The sequence below is a fragment of the Bos javanicus genome, chromosome 7 (assembly GCF_032452875.1).
Source record: "Bos javanicus breed banteng chromosome 7, ARS-OSU_banteng_1.0, whole genome shotgun sequence".
In the NCBI taxonomy this organism is placed as follows: domain Eukaryota; kingdom Metazoa; phylum Chordata; class Mammalia; order Artiodactyla; family Bovidae; genus Bos; species Bos javanicus.
The window spans coordinates 82,872,306-82,893,057 of record NC_083874.1 but is presented as its reverse complement, the minus strand read 5'-3'; the positions used below and the strand labels follow the sequence as shown (position 1 = coordinate 82,893,057).

General features: G+C 40.0%; 1 protein-coding gene across 2 annotated transcripts in view; it reads right to left on the bottom strand.

The window, feature by feature from the left end:
* The window catches only part of XRCC4 (X-ray repair cross complementing 4), a 390,397-nt gene that overhangs the window by 40,332 nt on the left and 329,313 nt on the right, over positions 1-20,752 (bottom strand). Inside the window, exon 8 of one of the 2 annotated variants that reach the window (XM_061424330.1) lies at positions 17,219-18,948. The exons of the other annotated variant lie outside the window; for it this stretch is intronic. Within the exon in view, the coding sequence (XP_061280314.1) occupies positions 18,930-18,948 (19 nt within the window). The 3' untranslated portion in view covers positions 17,219-18,929. Of the gene's footprint in view, positions 1-17,218; positions 18,949-20,752 lie in introns of those variants that run through there. 2 annotated transcript variants of the gene reach the window in all.

Sequence of the window (20,752 nt, the reverse complement as noted above, 5' to 3'; positions counted from 1 at the left end):
GTCCATTGAGTCAGTGATGCCATCCAGCCATCTCATCCTTTGTCGTCCCCTTCTCCTCTTGCCCCCAATCCCTCCCAGCATCAGAGTCTTTTCCAATGAGTCAACTCTTCGCATGAGGTGGCCAAAGTACTGGAGTTTCAGCGCTAGCATCATTCCTTCCAAAGAAATCCCAGGGCTGATCTCCTTCAGAATGGACTGTTTGGATCTCCTTGCAGTCCAAGGGACTCTCAAGAGTCTTCTCCAACACCACAGTTCAAAAGCATCAATTCTTCGGCGCTCAGCCTTCTTCACAGTCCAACTCTCATATCCATATATGACCACAGGAAAAACCATAGCCTTGACTAAACGAACCTTTGTTGGCAAAGTAATGTCTCTGCTTTTGAATATGCTATCTAGGTTGGTCATAACTTTCCTTCCAAGGAGCAAGCGTCTTTTAATTTCATGGCTGCAGTCACCATCTGCAGTGATTTTGGAGCCCAGAAAAATAAAGTCTGACACTGTTGTCCACTGTTTCCCCATCTATTTCCCATGAAGTGATGGGACTGGATGCCATGATCTTCGTTTTCTGAGTATTGAGCTTTAAGCCAACTTTTTCACTCTCCACTTTCACCTTCATCAAGAGGCTTTTTAGTTCCTCTTCACTTTCTGCCATAAGGGTGGTGTCATCTGCATATCTGAGGTTATTGCTATTTCTCCCGGCAATCTTGATTCCAGCTTGTGTTTCTTCCAGTCCAGCATTTCTCATGATGTACTCTGCATATAAGTTAAATAAACAGGGTGACAATATACAGCCTTGACATACTCTTTTTCCTATTTGGAACCAGTCTGTTGTTCCATGTCCAGTTCTAACTGTTGCTTCCTGACCTGCATACAGATTTCTCAAGAGGCAGGTCAGGTGGTCTGGTATTCCCATCTCTTTCAGAATTCTCCACAGTTTATTGTGATCCACACAGTCAAAGGCTTTGGCATAGTCAATAAAGCAGAAATAGATGTTTTTCTGGAACTCTCTTGCTTTTTCCATGATCCAGCAGATGTTGGCAATTTGATCTCTGGTTCCTCTGCCTTTTCTAAAACCAGCTTGAACATCTGGAAGTTCACAGTTCACATATTGCTGAAGCCTGGCTTGGAGAATTTTAAGCATTACTTTACTAGCGTGTGAGATGAGTGCAATTGTGCGGTAGTTTGAGCATTCTTTGGCATTGCCTTTCTTTGGGATTGGAATGAAAACTGACCTTTTCCAGTCCTGTGGCCACTGCTGAGTTTTCCAAATTTGCTGGCATATTGAGTGTAGCACTTTCACAGCATCATCTTTCAGGATTTGTAATAGCTCAACTGGAATTCCATCACCTCCACTAGCTTTGTTTGTAATGATGCTTTCTTTTTTTTTTTTTTTTAGAGAACTCCATGATTTAATCCGGAATAAATACATGTAATGATGCTTTCTAAGGCCCACTTGACTTCACATTCCAGGATGTCTGGCTCTAGGTCAGTGATCACACCATCATGATTATCTGGGTTGTGAAGATCTTTTTTGTACAGTTCTTCTGTGTATTCTTACTGAATAAAGGCCAGACATTCGTTTCCCCAGTTTCTCTAAGCAAGATACAGGTATAAGACCTGACACCCACTAATCACATACATATACCATGTTTTGAATAGAAAGCTCTTGATTTTAAGCAGGAGCTTCAAGAAGTTCTTTCTAGAGTCAGTGACTATTGCAACAAGACCGTATTCCCAGGGCAGCAGTGACCATAGTTCCCTGGGAATGAATCAGTGCCCGAAGTGTTGGCAATTCAAGCAGCAGAGAGCCACACACTGAGGAGGTGAGTTCCTCTGTGCCACTAGGGACACTGCTTCAGGCTGCATGGCCTTTAAGCCTGATACTCCCATTATCTCAGCACATCAGTGAGCTATCTGATACCTTTTTTTCTTTCTTTAAAAATTTTTTTCTTTGGAATAATCTCAGATTTACAAAATAGTTGCAAAAACAGTAAAGAGAGCTTCCAAATACCCGTAACTCAGCTACCTCTAGTATTAACATCTTACATAACAATGGCACATCTACCAACGGTAACAGTTAACAGTGGTGCAATACTGTAATACCCTCCCTTCAGGCTGCCTCAGCATTTCCACTAGTGACGGTCTCTGTTTCAGATACAACCCATGACCCTGTCCTCTCAGTCTCCTCCAGTCTGTCAAGGTTTCTTGGTCTTTTCTCATCTCTTATGGCTTTGATACAGTCGTGGTCAGGTATTTTGCAATATGTCCCTCGATCGGGATTTGTCTGATGTTTTCTCATGATTAGACTGAACTTATGGATCCTGGAAGAGGAATCCACAGAAGTGATGTGCCTTCTCTGTATATCACATCAAGAGGTACAGGATTTGGGGCTTCTCTGGTGGCTTAGTGGTAAAGAATCTACCTGCCAATGCAGGAGACACAGGTTCAAGGCCTGATCCTGGAAGATTCCACATGGCTCGGAGCAACTAAGCCCAGGGGCAACAACTACTGAGCCTGTGCTCTAGAACCTGGGAGCCCAAACTCCTGAGCCCATGAGCCACAACTACTGAGGCACGTGCACCCCTGAGCCCACACTCTGTGACAAGGGAAACCACCACAATGAGAGCCCACACAGCACAGCTGGAGAGTTGCTTAACTAGAGAAAGCCCACACACAGCAACAAAGACCCAGTGCAACCAAAATAAATAATCTTTAAAAAAAGGAGGTATAGGATTTTGGTAGGTCTTCTCACTGATGATGTGAACTATGGTCTGCAGGTTAACCTGGTGTTTGCCAGGTTTCTCCAATGTGAAGTTGCTATTTTTTCCTTTCTATATTTCATTTGTTAGAAGCAAGTCACCAACTTCTACCCCCACACAATAAGAGGATATTAAGTTTCACCTTCTTGAATTTATGGACATAAAACCACCACAGTAATTAGTAGGTATTTTGAAGGAGATACTTTCAATCGAGGCAAACATTCCATTGCTCCTTAAAATTTCTGACCACTAATTTCTGCATTTGTCATTGGATCCTGCCTGCAGGGCAGGTTCTGTGGTGTACTCATGGTTAGATTCTTTTGTCACATTCTGCATCCCAGTCTGGGTTCTCTCAATATCCTGGGGTAATTCTTTTACACTTGCACAGCATACAGTGGTATCAGTTCAGTGCAGTTCAGTCGCTCAGTCATGTCTGACTTTCTGCGACCCCATGAATCGCAGCACGCCAGGCCTCCCTGTCCATCACCAACTCCTGGAGTTCACCCACACCCACGTCCATCGAGTAGGTGATGCCATCCAGCCATCTCATCCTCTGTCGTCCCCTTCTCCTCCTGCCCCAAATCCCTCCCAGCATCAGAGTCTTTTTCAATGAGTCAACTCTTCGCATGAGGTGGCCAAAGTACTGGAGTTTCAGCTTTAGCATCATTCCTTCCAAAGAAATCCCAGGGCTGATCTCCTTCAGAATGGACTGGTTGGAGCTCCTTGCAGTCCAAGGGACTCTCAAGAGTCTTCTCCAACACCACAGTTCAAAAGCATCAATTCTTCAGCACTCAGCCTTCTTCACAGTCCAACTCTCACATCCATACATGACCACTGGAAAAACAACAACCTTGACTAGACGGACCTTTATTGGCAAAGTAATGTCTCTGCTTTTGAATAATTTTTGACAAATTCATGGAGTCCTGTACTCAGCCCCACAGTGCCACATTTACCAATTCCATTACTCTAAATTTCCCTGGGCTGCCACTTTACAGTCAGTTTCCCCATCCCTTCTCCCAGAATCCCTGGAGATGGCTGATGTGTTTTGTGATCTTATAGTTTTGCTTTTCCCAGAATGACATATACATGAAATCGTACCACATGCACTCTTTTATGTATGGCTTCTTTCACTTAATGAAATGCAATGAAGACTCATACATGTTGTGTGAATAGTTTACACAAGAATTCTACTTTTCAATAGCAAACTATCTTATATTTTCTTCTGCAGATTTGCAGTAAGACACATTTTACAAACCCAGTATTAGTAAATCCAGTGTTCACTCATTTACTTGTTAAACTTCTCCTTTGGGTTCAGCATTCTATGCAAGCAGGGTGACAATATACAGCCTTGTCATACTCCCTTCCCAATTTTGAACCAGTCAGTTGCTCCATGTCACCCTGCTCATTTAACGTCTATGCAGAATATATCATGTGAAATGCCAGGCTGGATGAATTACAAGCTGGAATCAAGGTTGCAAGAAGAAATATCAACAACCTCAGATATGCAGATGATACCACTCTAATGATACAAAGTGAAGAGGAACTAAACGGCCTCTTGATGAAGGTGAAAGAAGAGAGTGAAAAAGCTGGCTTAAAATTCAACATTCAAAAAACAAAGATCATGGCATCCGGTTCCATCACTTCATGGTGAATAGACGGGGAAAATGTTTAAACAGTGACAGATTTTATTTCCTTGAGTGCCAAAATCACTGTGGATGGTAACAGCAGCTGTGAAATTAAAAGATGCTTGCTTCTTGGAAGAAAAGCTATGACAAACCTAGACAGCATATTAAAAAGCAGAGACATCACTTTGCCGACAAAGGTCTGTATAGTCATAGCTATGGTTTTTCTGGTAGCATGTGTGAAGTTAGAGTTGGACCATAAGGAAGTCTGAGCACCAAGGAATTGCTGCTTCTGGACTGTGGTGTTGGAGAAGACTCTTGAGAGTCCCTTGGACTGCAAGATCAGACCAGTCAATACTAAAGGAAACCAACCCTGAATATTCATTGGAAGGACGATGCTGAAGCTGAATCTTCAATATCTTGGCCACCTGATGCAAAGAGCTAACTCATTGGAAAGCACTCTGATACTGAAAAAGATTGAAGGCAAAAGGAGAAAGGGGCAGCAGAGGATAAGACTATATAGCGTCACTGACTCAATGGACATGAATCTGAGCAAACTCCAGGAGACAGTGAAGGACGGGGGAGCCTGGCACTGCAGTCCATGGGATTTCAGACTCAGACACGACTTAGCAACGAACAACAACAACAATGCTAAGACCCAGGAATTCATCAGTGAACAGGAAGGACTACGGTGTACTGTGATAACTGTATCAGGAGACCAAAACTCTACAGAACCATGGCAGCAGACTGAAGAACTCCCTCAGCCAGCCAGGGCCCAGCAGAGTTCACCAAGTAAGTGATCTCTTGGCTGAAGGATAAAGAAAGAGCAGTAAGTGGGAGTTAAGAGGAGAAGTCACACAGAACAGGGAAGGATGCAAATAGTTTCAGGCAATAGGTATTGCACTTTGAAAGCCCTGTTAGCGTGTGAGGAAATGAAGTATGTTCCGAAAAGCCAAAACTTGAAATTAGAAGTGGGAAAGAAGTGGGAAACATGGCAAGGGTCCCTCAGGAATGACTGACTGTGTGTATGCTGTGTTAAAGTATGTGAACTTTATCCTAAGGGAAACTGCCTATGAAGAGGCCTGGGAGTCCTGGCAGCCTTTGCTCCACCCACTCCCAATCTCACCTTCATTTACCTCCCAATTTTTTAGTGTGAGTCACAAGGAATACAAGAGTAAAATTTGGAAATGTAGTTGCTTTACTTTTCCTATTTTGAGATTGAAGTGAACTTGGGACGTTCCTTTGAAGTTTTGCTTTCCTTATACAGATGCAGACTAGCTTGTCCTAAGGGAGGAGATGATCAAGACTTTGGATTCAGAATTAAAAACATGTTTTTCTTCAGGAAGGAAAACAAACAAAAAACATGATGACAAAAGGTAAAACTCTGAATAAGATTAATGAGTTCATTGTGCTTCTAATAATAAGATTGGCTCAGAGAGCTGGCTTATTTAGCAGATTTCATTTTTTTTTTTTTCCTGAAGCCAGTTCTATGACCAAACTGAATGTCTTCACTGTACAGTTAACAGGCAGAGAGCTGCAACTGAGAATGGAGTTGAAGTTCTGGGTGCAAAGAGGTGATCTTGTTTTGCCTGGAATGCTTGTCTGGCTTCTTTTGTTTACTGACATGTAATGAGCAGTATTAATGATGTAAAAGGAAAGTAAGAAAATATCGTCAGACATCTCTTCCTCTCTTGAAAAAGGTATTTGATGACTATTGCCCTCGTGCAATAAAAGAATCTGGTTGGAATTCCATTGAGTATGCCATATAAAGAAGCATGTGGACTGAAAGGTAAAAATGATACAGTTAGTAAAATTTAAAATTTCTATCAGAAATAGTCTTTTTAAAAAAGAATCTGAGAATGTTGTAATTCTGGGCAGCAATTTGGCCATCTTTCCTTTGCTGTTGCTGTTGGTAAATAGCTAGTGATGTGGATTCAGACACTTAAAGTATTGTGACACAGAGACAGAAAAATATATGCTGAATCAGCATTTAAACCCGCTTCCCCCCCCCCCCTCCCCGCAACACACACCTTCTTCACCAATACCATTTACAACTCCATGCGGTAGATACTATTAGCATCCATATTTTACAGTTGAAGGACATGAGGTCTACAAAGGTTAAATAATTGCTTAGGGTCACACATCTGGTAAGTGGGCATGACCCAGATTCACTTGATCCCAAGTCTGTGGTACCCAGACTTGTGCAGTTTGCTATTTTCTTTTTTAAATTTGGAATTTCACATGTCAATCGTTTTCTAAAAAATAATTTTTTTAAATCTATTTTTGGCTGTGCTGGGTCTTTGTTGCTGCATGGACTCTAGTTGCGGTGAGCTGGGGCTACTCTCGAGCTGCGACGTTCGGGCTTCTCACTGTGGTGGCTTCTCTTGTTGGGCAACATGGGCTTTAGGGTTTGTGGGCTTCAGTAGTTTGGGCACATGGGCTTAGTCGCTCCGAGGCATGTGGGATCTTCCTGGATCAGGGATCAAACCCATGTCCCCTGCACTGGCAGGTGGATTCTTTATCACTGAGCCTCCAGGAAAGCCCTTGTCAATCTTTGTAATGACTGTGTAGCCATCCAGTACACATTCCTAATTTGCTTAACCAGACCTCTACTAAGTTGCACTGAAGCTATTGCCAATTTTGTGCCATTAGGAAAAAAAAAATGCAACCATTAAATCCTCATGCCTGCTTCTTGTCCCATTTGTGCAAATGGACTTACAGGATAAATTCCTATGTACTGAGCAGAAAAAGCACAGTGTAACCGATCGATTTTAAATTTTCTACATACTATAATAAGGGAAACATTTAATCAGTTGATAGAAAATGTAATACTTCACAAGAGCCTTAATTCTTGTAGAAGCAGTAAATGTAGTTTTGCTTTTCTTTGTGGCTATAGTCTATGATCCTAGAGAACATGAAGTCACCATGAAACCACAGTGGGTTGTAGAGTGGTACCTACTTTCTAAAAATATGTATGCTCTAGAGCCAGGATGGTGTGAATTTTAACTGAGACTCTATTTATTAGCCTTGCAACCTTGAACACATGATTACTATTTCTAAGCCACAATCTTCCATGTGAGATAGCCAACCACCACTTTAGATCAGGTTATTTTGATCATTATTTAAGAGAAGGCAGATAGAGCCCTAGCATCACGCCTGGTACACTAAAAGTGGCTGATAAACATTCATTATTATTATCTATTAATTCTGTACATTTGCCTTTTGGGTGTGTGTGACAACACTTTTTGTATCCAAGTTTCCACATGAGTTAATATATTACAATACTCATATTCATTCATTCAACAATATTTATTGAACACTTTGTATGTACCTGGCACTGTTCTGGGTGTTGGGGATAGAGTACGCCCAGAGAAAGATGATAAAGATTTAAAGTCATCCAAGTTCTGCGGAAATTAGAATGTTTTAATGTATTTTTAACTTAAAAAAAATTAATTAAAATAATATCCTGTGAAGCAGAATGTAGGACATTTAATTATAACTAAAGATTTGGTGTTACTTTAAATTGATTTTGATATTTCTCTAAAAATGAAAAATGACACTACTGTTTCTGGGTCAATGGCTAGTGGGAATTCTTTTTACAGCTGCCTTGTGTCATTTATCTTGATCAGACACTAAATAAGCCATTTTTTAATAATTTACAAGATCATTGTGTTTTATATCCTGGCTCCCAGATCACCAAAGAATACAGCTTAACCTTTACTTTCATCTATCCACATGGAAAAATAACAAGTGACAGGGTTTCTGAATCCTACTTTTCAATTCACCTGCTTTAAAAATATCAGATGAACAAAGATAGTTACAATTGCAGCAAGAGGGAATTTAAATGTATATTTCACTAGAGACATACATTTTCAAAAATGTAATAACTTAGTATCAGATAGGATATACTTTTCAAAATGTATGTATATACATATGTGCATTTTTTAAAAATAACACTAGCTGGTATTTAGTGGATAAGTAGCAATCCTCTTATTGTTATTTAAGTCTCTGTGTACAGTTTGGAAAAGTCAGCAAGGGATCAAAGTCTACCCAGAATGATGTCATAACAAGGTAATATGGAGTCTGATTATGTGAAAAGCTGGATATTTACACAGAGAGGTCAGAAACCAGCTGGCTACATATAAACTACAGAAAAACCAACAAACGTCCTAAGACAGTTCTTATTCTTGATCTGCTAAGGACTTGCAAGCTTAGCACAATTTTTTTAAGTTCCAGATATTGAGACTGTTTTCTAAGTCAGCACAAATCCGCAAAAAATTTTTGTGTGGCTTGCTATTCAAATTATCCAGAGGCAATAAGAAAATGTGTTTATTTTCCTTTGCACGACATTATTTAAAAATTATAATGTTTTGAAAAACTGTAGCAACATTTTACCTCTAAGATTAAAAAAACTTCTCAGATTTAATAAAACAACCTGGGGCTATTTTTATATGTGTTTTCCTTTTATTCTAAAGATATGAATCTATGTTCAAATCGGGTTTGGTGTGAAAATTCAACTGATTGCTCTGGACTATCACCAATATTAGAAAAAATTCATATCTGAAAAGTCAGTTCTCATTGCTTGCCTTCTTCCCTTATTTTGCTTTCCCCTCTCATTTCTATCCTTTCTTTGCTTCTGTTTTCTCTCATTTACTTTTATCCCCACTTTCTGTCTTTATCCATGACTAAAATATCAACAACCAATATCATGAAAGATTATGTAAGTATATAAAAACTTGGGTCACTTATACTGCAAAAATCATTACTGAATTATTTGAATCATTTTATCTTCAGCAACTCTACTCAACTTCTTCAAAAGATGTCAGATATATTCTAAACTAAGTAATGGATAATAGGAAGGAAAAGAATCAGAAGTGTGATATTTCAGAATTATTCCTTAAAAATAAAAGTGAGATGACAATGACAAGCCAAAGTTGTATATTCAGGCCTAATAACAAGAATAGAAATAAGTTAAAACAATTCTAACATTAGATTGAAGATAAGATTTGTTAAATTCTTTGATGAAAATATATCTAACGGCTATATTCATTCTATGATACGTTTCTCAAATTTTTTAAACTCTTGGTTACCAAGATTATTGCAATACCATCTGATTTTTATGAGGTTAAAAAGCGCTCAGTGTTGGCATCTGGAGCCATTTTTATTAGAATGCTTAAAAACATCACAAAAGAAGCCCTACACAGGTATATTCCATGGATTTTGCTGACTGAGATATACATAGTCATATTGATGACCTTGAATATCTGATAGAATATAAAAGCATTACATAACGAGCCATGGAGAGACTTTGACATTCACAGAGAAACTCCTTTTCTGAACATTTGGTTTTAATAATCTTGAACTCTTTAACTTTCTTTAAATCTTTAACTCTTTCTTATATTTTCATAGACACTTCATCTGGCCAAACTTTTAAAATAAAATAAAAATGGTAAACAATCCCTTTTTAGCACAATATAGCTTACATAGCAAAGGACCGCAGCCTCAAGTGCCCAAGGGCAAATACACAGATAGTAGTGAAATAATGGTGATGTAATGACCCACTTATTACTGTGACTTGGGGTACACAGGCAGGGTCAAGATAAAACAGTTGCAACACAAAGCTAAAAGTGTCAACTGACACTTGGGCTGGGCCATTTCGTCCAAAGCAATTAATGTCCCCACCAGCCTCCCCATCTCTTATTTTCCGCACTCCCTCTGCTTCGTGGCTCTTTGAAGTTAAAGGAGTTTACACAACACACTTTGTTCTTTGAAGATTATGAGTTTTTCTGCTTTACGTGAAAGAGGGCTACCTAGCTTCTGCTTCTTCTTCCCAAGACTAGACAGAAATGCAGAAGTCTCAGAAGATCCAGACACTGTTTAAAGATCTGCTACAGGGCAGTGAAGCTTTGACTTTCTCAGGAGAATGGAATAGACTCCTTGGCAAAAAAGGGGTTGTAGTACATGAGTCATTCACTCATAGGAAGCCCCAGTGGAAGTTTCGTTTTATATTTTCAAAGTCAAAAGAGCTTCTTTGTTCCTCATAATTGTAACAATATTTTGTGCTTGCTCTACAAATATTAGAGGCTCTAGAAAGGTAAGAAATGAGGTCTTAATTGTAGTTGTGCTAGGCATTACAACTATTTTGCTGATTACTCTTTAATTTTTAATACTCAAACACACAGTTGTTTACCAAAATACATACATTTTATTGTGATGAAAAACACATAACATAAAATTAGTAATTTTAACCATTTTAAGTGTATGGTTTACTCATATTGTTTCAAAACAGATTTCCAGGACTTTTTCATCTTATAGAACTAAAATTCCACATCCATGAAGCGTCAGCTCTTCCCCCCAAGTCCTTGGTAAATACCACTCCCTGTCTCTATGAATTTGACTATTTACATAAATCATGGCTGAGATGATAAAGAATCTGCCTGCAATGCAGGAGACCAGGGTTCAATGCCTGGGTCATGAAGATCCCATGGAGTAGGAAATGGCAACCCACTTCAGTATTCTTGCCTGGAAAATCCCACAGACAGAGGAGCCCGGTGGGCTCTAGTCCTTGGGGCTGCAAAGAGTAGGACACCACTGAGTGACTAATTTTCACTTTCATATAAATGGAATCATACACTATTTGTCTTTCTGTGAACAGCTTATTTCACTTAGCTTAATGTCTTCAATGTTCATTCATGGTACAACACATGAAGGGGTTTCCTTCCTTCATAATGCTGAATTATATTCCATCACATGTGTGTATCACACTGTGTTTATCCATTGATGGACATTTGGGTTGTTTTTGTCTCTAAGCTATCATAAACATGGGTGTGCAGTATTTATAGATTATAAGTCTTAAAATTATGAACATTATAATGAACTTCTCTGAACATAAATATTTGTATCATTGGTGAATTACCTTGTTAAGAAAAAGCCTAGAAGTAGGATTGTTGAGTCAAAGGGTATATGCATAAAAAATTTACCTACATTTCAAAGTAATACATTCACAAGGTACAGAGCAAACATTTCAAAACTTATTACAATCCAAATAATCGTCTTCTTTCTCATGCTTTCCCATTGACTAGATAGATCCAGAAGCAAATTTTCTAAATTGTTTATGTTTCTATTCTCTTGGTCACTTACCACAGTTATTCTAGATCACTAATTCTCAACCATGACTACACATTGCGGTCACTTCTGAAACTGTTAAAAAAAAAAAAATATATATATATATATATATATATATATATATATATTTCTGGACTCTATCCCAGACCATTTAAAATGTAATTTCCTAAGGTGGGGTCTGGGCTTTGCCCTTTTTAAAATAATATATTTTTTTAATCTCCCAAGTTGATTCTATAAAAACGCATACCTAAATGTGAGAATCACTGTTAAGAAAGAGTGCTATTCAAACTCTAATGCATGTATGAAACATTGATGGATCTTGTTAAAATGCAGATTTCACTTCAGTAGTTCTGCAGGGGTTACGGGAGCTGAGGTTTGGCTTTTCTAACAGGTGATGTCAAGACTTGATTCATAGACCACACTTTGTGTATTAAAGAGATTGATAACACGAATAGTCTTCTATTTAACTCCTTTTGACAATAGGCAATGACTCCTTGAGATAAAGACAGGGATTTACTTATTTTTATCACCCCCCTTACCTCCTTCTTTCAGTGTTTGTTATATTATTACTTTTAGTTCTACAAAACTAAACATTACTTTTAGTTCTGATTACTCTTATAATTTTAGATAATATAACTACATTCCAGTTTCTTTCTACTATTTTGAGAGTATTTCTTGATACATGACCCCCATTTAAAGATGAGATTATTAGTATCCTATTTCTTAGTCCATCTTTCCTCTCAGAACAATTTTGTTACATCTTTTGTTAGCTTTACTTTGACATATAAACAATCCAGGTAGTTATTATTCTGTTCTCTCCTGGAATCACCAGAGAAACTAAATCTGCCATTTTATGCCCTTAGGTAATTTCTTAAAACAGAAATCAACAAACAGATTTGCTGGAGTCATGAAAGTGAAAGTTGCTCAGTCGTGTCCAACTCTTTGCGACCCCATGGACTATACAGTCCATGGAATTCTCCAGGCCAGAATACTGGAGTGGGTAGCTGTTTCCTTCTCCAGGGGATCTTCCCAACCCACGGATCGAACCCAGGTCTCCCACACTGCAGGCAGATTATTTCCCAGCTGAGCTACAAGGAAAGCCCAAGAATACTGGAGTGGGTAGCCTGTCCCTTCTCCAGGGGATCTTCCCAACCCAGGAATTGAATCAGGGTCTCCTGCATTGCAGGTGGATTCTTTACCAACTGAGCTATAAAGATTTAGTGCAAAAACAGATCTATGCCATGTCAAGTGATAGACTAAGCTTCCAGAGCCTCCTCTACGGGCTGCTGTATAAGAATCTGGGCCACCCAAAGAATACTGTTCTTAGCAAGAAGGTCCATGGAGTCCTTAAAATCACAGTATTTAGGTTGCTTCCTATTTTGATCAAGTATAACTTTTTCCTCTGGAATTTCAACTACTACCCACCCCATGGCTTTTGTTAATTGTCCTTCAGTTTTTCCACACTCTAATCCATATTTGCTATTGCACAAGCCATGGATCGTCCCAGAAGCGTATCCCTGGTCTATGGTCTTGCTGCCCTAGACCTGTGGCAACCTGGGACATGCCTTTACTCTTTTTTTTTGGATCAGATCTACTGTTCCTCAGTTCCTAGGTTCCTGATCTGTTCTGCTGAAGCACTCTCAAGAAGCTTTGCAGAAGATGACATTTAGACCTAAACACATATAGGGCTTTTATCTTTGAGATTACAGTTACAGAGAATTCTAGGTGGAAAATTACTTTCCACCTAGAGTAAACAATAAACCTACAGTGAACCATTTCATACCAAAGATTCTGTCTTTTGGCTCTAGAACATATCTTTTTACCATTCGCTTGAAGAATTCAACACTTCTTTGCCCTCCTCTCTCTCTGAGGTGTCTATTAGTTGAATATAGGTCCTCTCAACTTGTTCCTCTTATTGTTCCTCTTTTGCTTAACATTTTAGAAGATTTCTTTGATTTTTATCTTTCTAGGGTCTCTCCTAAATTTTTTATTTTGGCAATTACATTTCAATTCCCATTTCTTGTTCCCTCCTTGTCCTATTTCTTGTTTTATAGGTGTAATACTTCCTTGCATCTTTTTGAGACCATAAAGGATGATTTTCACAGTTCTTTTTTGTTCCATAAGTTATTTTTTTTTACTCTAAGGGTGCTTTTCTGTTTTTTAGAAATTGGTATTTCTCCTTTTATATTGCTAGCTCTCCTCACATTCTAGTGACTTCTTCAGTTATTTAAAAAGGAGGCTTGGGTAGATGGAAGAGATGTTTCTGCTTTTGTGTGAACAAGACTGTTTTCCTAGTGGGTCTCTTCCCTTCTGAGACTTCCTCCTAGGATGGGTCAGGCAGTGTTGGCTGGTGAACTCTGATCGAAGAGTTGGCTGTCAGGCTGAGCGCCTCCAAAATGCCTCAATGATAATGGCTCCCCTCTGGGGCACCAACACATTTAGAAACGCTATCTTTTCCTGGTTTGTTCAATTTCTTTAAGAGTCAACAAGTTTTGCCTGGGGGTAAAATGTTGGCTGCCTGCTCATGGCGTACATGTTGGGGATGTGGTGCCGACTGGAAGAATTCAGAACATATTCAGACCTTTAAGTAATCTCTCTTTTTAGCTCCATCTTTCACTCTCCCTCTGATATGTTGCTGACTCTGCACTGAGGCATCTGGGGTTCCACAGGGCAGATTAGATTTCTTCCTCTGCATACAGAGCTGACAGAATCTATTCCAGGCTAACGATTTCTCTGCCCTTTTCTTCTAATGGCTCCCATTCTATATTCTGTAGTCCAGAAGTTATTAAATATCTCACCCTTTAGCAATACTCACACACGCACATACTCTCCTGTCTGTTGTGCCAGGCAGCTGCCTTTTTGCTTTGCTTTCGGCTGTTACTCACCGTTCCTCGGCTCTTGTCTCCCTCACAGGGAAGTGACTCTAGCAAATGACATGTCCATGCCAACTGGCTTCGACCTAGGTTAAGCCAGAGGGAAACGGATAGAATATTGGAGAAAGGGAAGAAGGGAGGAGGCAGGATATTTCTCTCTTCTCTTTCTGCCTTGGGCAACATCTCTAAAAGTGGTTGCATTTTTCCATGGTGTCCAATATCTCTTGATGCCAGGCAGCTCCTGTCCTCGTAGTTCCAGCTCCTGCCACCGAGTACTGACTCCTGGACTCCAGGTGGCAATACCTTCTTCTTTGGTCCTTCTAAGCCCTGGAGGGGTAGTAGCACCCAATGTTGTTAATTTATCTTTTCCTTTTTTAACATGTTCTGACACCTTCATAAATATTTCCCCATGTTGAGTTCCCTCTATTGAACTACGTGGCTAAATTTTCCTGATTGAACTCTCAGAGATACAGATATAAAAGGTATATTCTATTCTATATTTCCATAATTTTAATCCAATGAGGAGGCTTTCCAGGTGGCACTAGTGGTAAAGAATCTGCGTGCCAATGCAGAAGACACAAGAGATGCGGGGTTTGATCTCTGGGTCAGGAAGATCCCTTGGAGGAAGAAATGGCAACCCACTCCAGTATTCGTGCCTGGAAGATTCCATGGACAGAGGATCCTGGTGAACTGTATAGCCCATGGGACTTCAGAGAGTCAAAACACGACTGAGAGACTGACTACCACCACCACGAATCCAATGAGGTCTTTGAAGAAATGGGAGCTCAATGCATGTGTTCAGTCTGCCATTTTGAATTGGAAAATATATGCATTTGAGGGTTTTGATACATATAATTAATTTGCCTACAAGGCAAATTACAGTTTAATTTGTATTATACCTGTATCCTGTCACCCTCAAAACACAGGGGATTGTCATTTCCTTTGAATCACTGCACCCAACTTTGTATGGGGGAGTCAATAAAAATTTCCAGCTTTCTTGGCTTAGAAGATCTTATATTTTGTGTTGTGCTAACAGCTGGAAATGATCTCTGAGGAGATAGAGCCAATAGTGCTTGCCTAACATTTGCTTCAACATGGCTGGCCAAGTTACCAAGGAGCCTAGAATCCCAACAATATGAGAGAGACACAGAAAGCAGCTTTTCCAATGCCTGCTTCTGATATCTAAAAGGGAGGAATTATTTTGGCTGTCTGGAAAAGTAAAATTCCCCTAAATAAATAAAATCATTTCTGAGATCCAAATTATTAACGCATGACTCAGAGAAGAGAGTGTCTCACAAAAGACTGAGTCAAAATCAACTCCTCACATCCCTGCTTCCTAGCTTAGACACTCACTGGAAAAAGCCGTCACCTCTTCTATGGGACTTAGCATGCCTGAATGCTCCCCATGGGGATCTCACATGGATTCCCAACCAGAGGACCAAAAACAGAGTAAGAATATTAGAAATAAGGAATTTCTGGGTTCACGTTATGGAGTAGTGTTATAACTGCAACACTCAGCGAAATTGTGTGGAAATTTCTATCTAGGGTCTTGATTAACCACATCTGGCCATGACTCAGTCCATTTTAGGAGAAGGCAATGGCACCCCACTCCAGTACTCTTGCCTGGAAAATCCCATGGGCGGAGGAGCCTGGTAGGCTGCAGTCCATAGGGTTGCTAAGAGTCAGACACGACTGAGTGACTTCACTTTCACTTTTCACTTTCATTTGGAGAAGGAAATGGCAACCCACTCCAGTGTTCTTGCCTGGAGAATCCCAGGGACGGGGGAGCCTGGTGGGCTGCCGTCTATGGGGTCGCACAGAGTCGGACACGACTGAAGTGACTTAGCAGCAGCAGCAGTCCATTTTATGGTGCCTTTGACCAATATTTTTATTTCCCTGCAATAACGCTCTCAATATGCATCACCTGACCAATTGACAGTAGTCATCCCACCCACACAAGACTTCCTCTCCTGCCTTCTGTCTACATACAGAGGACACTGAGATATGCTTTATCATCAACTAATCAGCCAGGCTGCAAAGCACATAATTTACAGTCTTTGACCTCAGTTTTCTTATCTATCAAATGAGGCTAAAAGGTCTTGGAACTTCCATACAGATCTGAGCAGGAGTCACGATGGCTGGGAAATAGAGATCTTCAGAAGTGCCATCTATCCAGGGCCTTATATTCACAAAGGGCCTCAAATGTGGCCATTTGATCTGCATTCCAAAAAGGTTAGTTTATTTTTTAGGTGTTTAAAGCATGATTTTAAGTACTTAAATTGTAATACAGTTTTTGCTTTCCTGTCTGGCACTTCTTCTTTTTTAAAATATTCCAGGAGACTCAAAAAATGAGTATCTCAGATCTCTTTTGACATCTCAGAGGGCTGACTCCTATTATTCAATGAGTGTACTCACACGTCTCTCCCTCTCCCTCTGATCTATGAATGGGTTATTGAAGGATGGAGAAGAGATTTGATATTAGGAAGGGATGAATTGGTGTTCTGACTAAACCCACATGTTTTGGTGACTACGGGGTGGAACCCAATAATTCTGCCAAGTTGGGATTAGCACCAATGCTACTTCCCCATGGTGGAAATTCAGCCCCAAATCGTGGTTAATGAGAAATAAAGAGAATCCAGTGTGCAAGTGGACTTCAATTATAATAATCACCAGAAGTTGTCTTCAAAGCTTCAAAGAAAGAAAAATGAAAAACCTCATCAAACACATTAACACACCATTTGTAATTTGCCTAATGGATATCTTTGTTGAAAATTATTTCTAATGAGACAGATGAAAGGCCAAAGTGGTCAACAGATTGGGCCAAATGAGGTACAAAAAATGTTTCTGAGGTCTCTTTTATTTCATTTCCCCATACTCTTCCACACACACAATTTCTCATCAGTCTCGTCTGTCACAACCTTTTCCTTTGAACCCTCGGTATCAAGGTTACGTTCACAAATTAGTTTACCACCATTTGTCACGTTCTATAGTCACAAAAGTTGTAGAAATGCACTAAATGTATGTTTTACTTTATACCTAAGAGATTTAAATTTAATCCAGTTAGTTCCATATTAAAAATGAGAAACCAAAGCATCTGGTGTGACTAAAACATTCCATGTATGTTGTGCTTTTATGGAAACATAGGTTAAGTTTTGGAAATCAATTTGCTTTTTCAGTCTACCAGAGTATCATGTAGGAAATAACTAGCAGGGTTATCAACCTATGGGACAGGGTTCTGAAAAACTAGGTATCTCTTGCTCTCTGCTATTTGGCTCAAGCACACAAGCTAATTTGTCCACACAAGATACCACCTTGAGCTTGCCAGTGTTTAAATAAAAATCTGTTCTCTACGTGTTCTTTATTGCCCAGCAAATATCTGTTCCAACTCAATCCAATTCTTTGGTAATAGCTGAGGCAAAAGGTAACGGTGTCATCTTTATGTGTGAATATTTCCACAATAAAGTTTGACTATCTGTTCTCAGGCTAAGTAGACATATAAGTACATCTTCTCAACATTCCAGGTGATTCTTAAAGGTAAAGCATGTTTGTTCCACGAATCACAAATGATATCTCTGCTTTATAAAAACTATTTCTCTAGGAAGTAAAGCATATTCCTCAAGTTTTCTGCAGATATCAGGAAATTCAGTTTCAAAGCACAAACAAAAACAAAGGGAAAAAACACAACAAACAACAAAATAACTGAAAACTTTTCCATTTAGATGATACCCGCCAACATAGGGGCCTCCCTGGTGGAGCTAACAGTAAAGAACCTGCTTGCTGATGCAGGAAGGCCATGTAAAAGACAAGGGTTCAGGCCCCGAGTTGAGCGGATCCTCGGAGGAGGACAAGGCAACCCACTTCAGTATTCTTACCTGGAGAATCCCCATGGACAGTGGAGCCTGGTGGGCTACAGTCCATAGGATCACAAAGAACTGGACACAACTGAGTGACTTAGTGACGTGCGCACCAACGTAGAGACAGAAAAAATAGCAGGTCCACTCCGTCTATACCACACTTCATGGTTAATGAGCCCACAATCACGCAAAGAAATGCTCTTCAGTACAAGCAAGGTCTTTCTGTCTGGTAGGAGTCTTGGATGTTGGTGGGGAGTATTTGAAGTTAACTGACCTAAGAAATCACTTAAAAAGTACAAACTTCTGGAAAGCACTTTTGCACAGTGGATTAAGCTGTGGGTACCGCCTCTGTACAGTATCTGCCTTATCTGTGGTCAGACAAGAAGCCATGTGAGCAGGTCTCATTCTGCAGGAAGCGGCCTTCCAAAAAGAGGTTAAGTGGCTGGCTGGCGAAGATAGTTCGGCAGCAGGACAGCCAGGGTTGGTACGTCAGAGTGAGTGACTCCAACCCATTTGATCCCACTGTGATGCTGTCTCCACTCTGCTGAAAAAAAGTGTTGCTGCAATTATCCATCAAAGGAGCAGGCACCCCGGCTATCTGCAGTCATTTGGGGGAAATGTTTCCAGTTAGCAGTAAGAAACATTTACTTCTCCTGTTGTGGAGATCATCATGAATGAGGTAGGTATGGGATTAATTCATTTTGGCAGCCATATCCTGGAGGGGAAGGGAGAGCCAGAATTATCTCACAGACAAATAGAAAGGAACAGCAAGTTTTACACCCACTTTCTTGAAAACGATAGCCAGTTCCCTGTGTGACGTCTGCCCTGAGCTGAGTAATGCACTTGAGAACTATTCTCCCAGCTACTCAGAACGTAATCTTTAACCCCTCATATTAATGGAGCCTGTGACTCTGTGGCATGGGAAAAATGATACACTGCCAGGTTAAAACTATGATGGAATTTAAACTGCTTTTCTCATTCTTTACTTTCAAAGATACTGGGGCAAAGCGAGGGGTAATGGTGTCTGCTGGTGTGCAGAAAGGGTCAAGCCAGAATTCACCACCTTATGGCCATAACATTGACCTATGCTGGGTCCTCTTATTAAGGATGCTGAGTGATGAATGGCTTTTCCACCTTGATAAACTACTTTGTGCTCACAGGTTAGTATTTTGTGTCTCTTTGTAATCTATTTGCTTTGTGACAGGAGAGGATCACACAAACTTTGTTCTTGAAAAAACACATGGTTTTTGCTGTACCATGAAACCTCTAATATCTATATAATACTTTTCTTTAATTGACTCACTTTCCTACTATTGTATAAGATTATATCACTACTCTAAATGGATAAAGAATATATTATGTGCCTTCAATAGGAAGTAGCTAGAAAATATATCAACAATGAATATAAAACAATGCTTTAAAAATTACATACCTATTGTTAATTTGTGCTTAAAACTCTGAATTGAGGCCTAGATACTCTCTCAGTTTCAAAAATAAAAGAAGAAAGAGAAAGAAAAGAAAGACAGAGAGAGGGCAGGGAACACCATAAGGAAAGTCAAATGCTTGCCAACACTAACTTAAGGTTTTTCTTGTGTGATCAGAGGGTTGAGAGAACCTTGTTAAAGAAATCAATTTTTCATTATAGGATTCAGAGGAATGATGCTGGGTCACTGTGCCGCCCTGGGCGCTATCTTACCTTGGGAAGCACCACAGGGAAGTTTTTATCAAACTTGCCTCCATTGAAAGCACATCTCTGCCACTCAATTAGATGCTAATGAGAAAGAGAACACGAGACAAGGGTGCCTGCCACTCTTCCTCCACGGTCAATACTCCTCAACACACGATGTGAATTGTGTGCTCAGATATTTGGGCAGCTTGTTCTCCTGTTGGTGAGAAGGGACAAATGCATTTGAAACAAAAAACAACTAAACAAATCAACACTCAATGGAAGGTGCATTTATTCAAGCACCTGACTGGATGGAAGTGCACAAGAAGCCTCTGGGCTCCTCTGTATGAATGAAACATAAAACGAAGCTCCTTCTGGGCAAATTAGAAATGAGCCAGGTCTGAAAGAAGCAGCCCAGCGGGGTCCAGGACAGGCAAAAGAAGGCAAGTAAAAGGAAGGTGGGATTTTTCTTTTTTAATTTTTAAAAATGTTGTTTATTTCTGGCTACACTGGGTCTGGTTGCTATGCATGGGCATTTTCTAGTTGCAGTGAGTGGAGGTTACTGTCTAGCTGCAGTGTCCAGGCTTCTCTAGTCGCGGAGCACAGGCTCTAGGGTATGTGGGCTTCAGCAGTTGCAGCACGTAGACTCAGTAGCTGTGGCACATGGACTTAATTGCCCCCACAGCATGTGGAATCTTCCCAGACCAGGGATCAAACCCGTGTCCCCTGCATCGGCAGGTGGATTCTTAACCACTAGACCACCAGAGAAGTACAAGCTGGGATTTCTGATCCTACTTTTCTTCTGCTAGAAGTACTCTCTGTGCTCAAAGGAGGCAGAGAAACTCCAGTCAGA